Source organism: Mastomys coucha, unplaced genomic scaffold (assembly GCF_008632895.1).
Source record: "Mastomys coucha isolate ucsf_1 unplaced genomic scaffold, UCSF_Mcou_1 pScaffold15, whole genome shotgun sequence".
In the NCBI taxonomy this organism is placed as follows: Eukaryota; Metazoa; Chordata; class Mammalia; order Rodentia; family Muridae; genus Mastomys; species Mastomys coucha.
In genome coordinates this window covers 164,466,270-164,471,382 of record NW_022196897.1, presented here as the reverse complement: position 1 = coordinate 164,471,382, position 5,113 = coordinate 164,466,270, and the positions used below count along the sequence as shown (strand labels likewise).

The 5,113-nt window shown below is 39.7% G+C and overlaps 1 protein-coding gene across 1 annotated transcript in view; it reads left to right on the top strand.

The window, feature by feature from the left end:
- Window positions 1-5,113, top strand: part of LOC116091508 (zinc finger protein 120-like) — a 14,996-nt gene that overhangs the window by 9,358 nt on the left and 525 nt on the right. Inside the window, exons 2-4 of the mRNA XM_031372945.1 lie at window positions 1,060-1,186; window positions 1,384-1,444; window positions 2,598-5,113. The exon at window positions 2,598-5,113 is cut by the window's right edge and continues 525 nt beyond it. Of these exons, the coding sequence (XP_031228805.1) occupies window positions 1,060-1,186; window positions 1,384-1,444; window positions 2,598-3,468 (1,059 nt within the window). The 3' untranslated portion in view covers window positions 3,469-5,113. The remainder of the gene's footprint in view (window positions 1-1,059; window positions 1,187-1,383; window positions 1,445-2,597) is intronic.

Genomic DNA, 5,113 nt, shown 5'->3' with positions numbered 1-5,113 from the left:
TTGAGCCAGCACCATCTGTTGAAAATGCTGTCTTTTTTCCACTGGATGGTTTTTGCTCCTTTGTCAAAAATTAAGTGACCATAGGTGCGTGGGTTAATTTCTAGGTCTTCAGTTCAGTTCCTTTGATCTACCTGCCTGTCACTGTACCAATACCATGCAGTTTTTATCACAATTACTCTGTAGTACAGCTTAAGGTCCGGGATTGTGATTCCACCAGAGGTTCCTTTATTGTTGAGAATAGTTTTGCATAGCCCACCTTTCTGATCACCTACATTTCCGGACAGAAGTCTATGCCATGGGGTCTCTCTGTCTGGAAGACAGATCAGTAGTAGCTGGAGGGTCAGAAATAGAACAGTTTAGGGATCACTTCAGTTATTATAGGAGCCATGAAATCTGTTTTCATTTATTTGTATACAAGCACATGTAATATTGATCAAGTTCATGTTTTTCCTGGTGTAGTTCCCTTGGTTATTTCGGAAAGAGCTTGAAAACTGGTCACGTAGAAATGGGCAGAGGAAGCTTTCCCTGATCCTGTGTCCCAGAGCTTCGGGCAACTGTGAGACTTGGGTCTTGGGCGGCAGATAGTGGGATGGAACTTTGGACAGACTGCTTAGTCTCCTGGAGGACTGGTTTGCAGTTGAGTAGGGGACTTCTGCCCATAGTTCAGAGCTCATACACAGTGATGGGGCAAGAAGGGAAGGGAAGATAGGAATGGTCTTTTGTATCTACAGGAGGCATCAATGGGCGAGAGGAAGCTGCAGTCCTAAGGGCACCCATGAGTACTGGGTTTCAGGGAACGGAAGGTGAGAAGGGTCTACAGGATCCTACATGGTTCCATACCCAACATCTTAATCCTGAGGCATCAGGTTCACAGAGATCATTTATTGGCTTCAACATTTACTTACGTTTTTGTTTTTGTTCAACTGTGAAAGACTGTCCATTGGATAAAAAGTCCTATGTGGGTTGGCAGGTCAGTCAGGAACTATCCATTCTGAAGTACACATTTACACTGTTGTCAGTATCGTGCCTTCTTATGTACAAATGTATTGGATCTTTTAGGATGTAGTGACCTATGATGACGTGCATGTGGACTTCACTCGGGAAGAGTGGGCTTTGCTGGATCCTTCTCAGAAGAGTCTCTACAAAGATGTGATGCTGGAGACCTGTAGAAATCTCACAGCTATAGGTAGTACAATGGATTTTTTTTTTCACTTTGTAAAATGTAGAGACAACTGTTTCTATGTTACTGTTATTTGTTTTTGTAGTTTCAGTGGAGAATGAGGTGAATAAATCAGTCCTAGTTCTAAAGTTCACTCAAGTTAGTAACTTAAATGTTGCCCAAATCCAATAATGTAACATACTTTTTCTGGTACCATATTTTAGGCTACATTTGGGAAGAACATACTCTTGAAGACCATTTTCAAGGTTCTAGAAGTCAAGAAAGGTAATTTTTACATGCAAGGGAATAAGAAAATGCTTATGAAGAAAGGTTAATATGTGCTACAAGTTGTAAAAAAAAAACCAATAGGGTAAAATAAGCACTGCTTTAAGTTAGGGATGATTATTAAATCTCACAAGACCATGTATGACAGTAGCAGGTATCCAGTCTTTGTTTGCAAGGTGATGCTTTAAGTTCAAAGACAAAGAAAAAATGGCTTAACAGATTTGTCACTATTGGAATCAAGCCAAGTAGACCCATGCTGTGGAACTGCCAGGATGTTCAGTCTCATACCACTTAGCTATTGCAAAAGAGAAGCACATTGATTAGGTGACAAGTATATGTCTAACACCTAGTAATAAGCAAATAAAATCCATAGTAAATCTGTGCTTAATGATATACTTGTAATAACTGCTAAATTTAGAGAGATGGACAGTTTATGAGATTCAAGGATGGTTTTGTAGAGAAACCTTAATTCCTATACCACATCTCTATGAGGAAAAAAAAAAAGTCAAACTGTGAATGTAATGTGGAATCCTTTCACTTGTTATTCTTCTTTTAATATGAATGTCATAGGTCACGATTACAAGCCATGTGAGCACAGGGATATTGAAAGAAGCAACATACCTTTCTCTTTTCCAGAACCATTGGAAGATATGCAGTACTCCCCATTTTGAGTAGACTTTCTAAATGTGGTATAAGTTTATGAACTCGTTTTCCAACACTGTGGAGACCTTTACCAACTCAAACTGCTGAAAGTCTTTATGAGAACTAGGGATGTAGGAATTCTTCTGTTTTCATTAGTTCATGTTCCAAATGTAGTATTACTCACATGACAGTAAAATTTGTGAATGCAATTTGTGTGTAAAAGCTCTGAGTTTTTTCTGTTCTCTTCAAATATGTGAATGACCTCTTATAGAAAATGTATGCTGTAAGTGTGAGCCAGGTAATCAGTGCCCTTCCCATTCCATGTATCTTGAAAGATTCAAAACAACGCATAATGAAGGGACCACCTTTGAATGTGAACAAAGTGCTGTTATGTTATAATCAGGTTGTTCTTTACAATTAAACCAGATTGTAAAAGAATCCATACAGATAAAGAGATCCATCAGTACAAACAATAAGAGAAAAATTTCACATGTGCCAATTTTATTTTCAGACATGATAGAAGTCATACTGGAGAGCAGCCTTCAATTATTCAATGTGATAAAGCCTTTGCATATCAGAGCCATACCCAAAGTCATGAAAGAACACACAGTGGAGAGAAACCCTATGAATGTAACCAATGTGGAAAAGCCTTTGCAGGAAGCAGTGGTCTCAAATATCATAAAAGAACACATACAGGAGAGAAACCTTATGAATGTGACCAATGTGGGAAAGCCTTTTCAGGAAGCAGTGGTCTCGAATATCATAAACGAACACATACAGGAGAGAAACCCTATGAATGTAAACAATGTGGGAAAGCCTTTAGAGGAAGCAATGTTCTCCGAATACATAAACGAACACATACAGGAGAGAAACCTTTTAAATGTAACCAGTGTGGTAAGGCCTTTTTAAAGAGGAATGGTCTCGAATATCATAAAAGAACACATACAGGAGAGAAACCCTATGAATGTAACCAATGTGGGAAAGCCTTTGCAGTAAGGAATAATCTCCAAAGACATAAACGAGCACATACAGGACAGAAACCCTATGAATGTGACCAATGTGGAAAAGCCTTTGCAGGAAGCAGTGGTCTCGAATATCATAAACGAACACATACAGGAGAGAAACCCTATGAATGTGACCAATGTGGGAAAGCCTTTGCAGGAAAGAGAGACCTCCACAGACATAAACAAACACATACAGGGGAAAACCCTATGATGGTAACCAGTGTGGTAAAGCCTTTGCTTGAAGCAGTAATCTCTAAATACATAAATGAACACATACAAGAGAGAAACATTTTAAATGTAAGCAATGTGGTTAAGCCTTTGCAGGAAGGAGTAATCTCCAGGTACGGAAACGAACACATACTGGAGGTAACCCTTTGACTGTAACCAATGTGGGAAAGCTTTTTCACAAAGCAGTGGTCACCAAAATCATAAAAGAGCACATAATTAAGAGAAACCCTCAGGAAATCCAGGACACAATGAGAAGACCAAACCTAAGGATAATAGGTATCGAAGAGAGTGAAGACCTCCAACTTAAAGGGCCAGTAAATATCTTCAACAAAATTATAGAGAGAAACCCTTTGACTGTAACTGATGTGGTAAAGCTTTTCCATAAAGCAGTTATCACCAAAATCATAAAAGAACACATATAGGAGAAAAAGTTTTGAATGTATTCAGTGTGGTTTTAAAACTTTTTCACAAAGCAGTGGCCTCCAAATATATAGAGGAACACATACATGTGAAAAACTCTATGAATATCATCAATGTGCTGACGCCCTTTTACATCACAGTCCTCTTCAAATCCATAAAGAACATGTCCTGGAGTGAAGTCCTCTGAATGAAACTAATGTGGTAAAGCCTTCGTACAAAACAGTCATCTCCTAACACGTAAAAGAATGCACACTGGATGGAAACCCTCTGAATGTGAGCGATGTGGAAAACCTTTTGCAAGTCACACTTTAAGAACTCTCCAAGTAAGTAAGAGAAGACACACTTGAGAGAAACCCTATGGACGCCATCAGTGGGATAAAGCCGTTGTACATTGCAATAATCTTAAAATACATAAGAGAAGATATACAGATGAGAGACCCTATGAATATAAGCAATGTGGTAAAGCATGTCAATCATATTCAAAGGTGTGAAAGAAACCGTACAGTAGAGAAGTCCTGGGGATGCATTTAATATGTGAAGTCTTCACACATTTCTATAGTATTCATCATCATGAAAAAAAATCCATATTGGAGAGAAACTGTAGGAATATATTTGATATTATGAAGCCTTTTCAAATTTCCCAAGTATTCATTATCATGAGAGAGAAACTGTATGTATGCGTTCAATATAGGGAAGGTTTTGCACATTTCTACAGAGTTCATCACCATGAAAGTAATTCTACTGGAGAGAAGGTCTGTGAGTGTAAACAGTGTGGTAGGGCCTTTCTGGAATGAGGTCCTCTCAGATCCAGCACAACTCAAACTCAGGTAATGGAAATGACAGGAGTTTATTGTAGTAAAGCTGCTGCCGGGTGTGACCCATAATGCACACACCTCTCCACTGGCCCAGAATTGTACCTGTCTGAAAGAATTGCAGGAACAAACAAAAATGGAAAAGAGTCTGAGCAAAAGGAGGTCCAGAGACAGGCCCAAATTCGGGTCCAGCTTAGTGGGAGGCCTTAAGGTCTGACACTATTACTGATGTTATGGTGTGCTTACAAACGGGGGCCTGTTGTGACTGATCTCTAAAATGCCAAATGAGCGGATGAAAGTGTCAGGTGCAGAGATTTACACCCAACCAATGGACAGAAACTGGTGAACCCTGTGGTTGAATTAAGGAAAAGCTGGAAGAAGTTGAGGAGGCGGGCAACACTACAGGAAGACCAGCAGTCTGAACTAACCTGGACCCTGGGGGTCTCTCAGACACTGAGCCACCAACCTGGCAGCATACACCAGCTGATGTACAGTAGAGGACTGCCAGGTCTGGACTCAGTCAGAGGACATGCGCCTAACCAAGTCTCTGGAAAGACTTGGGG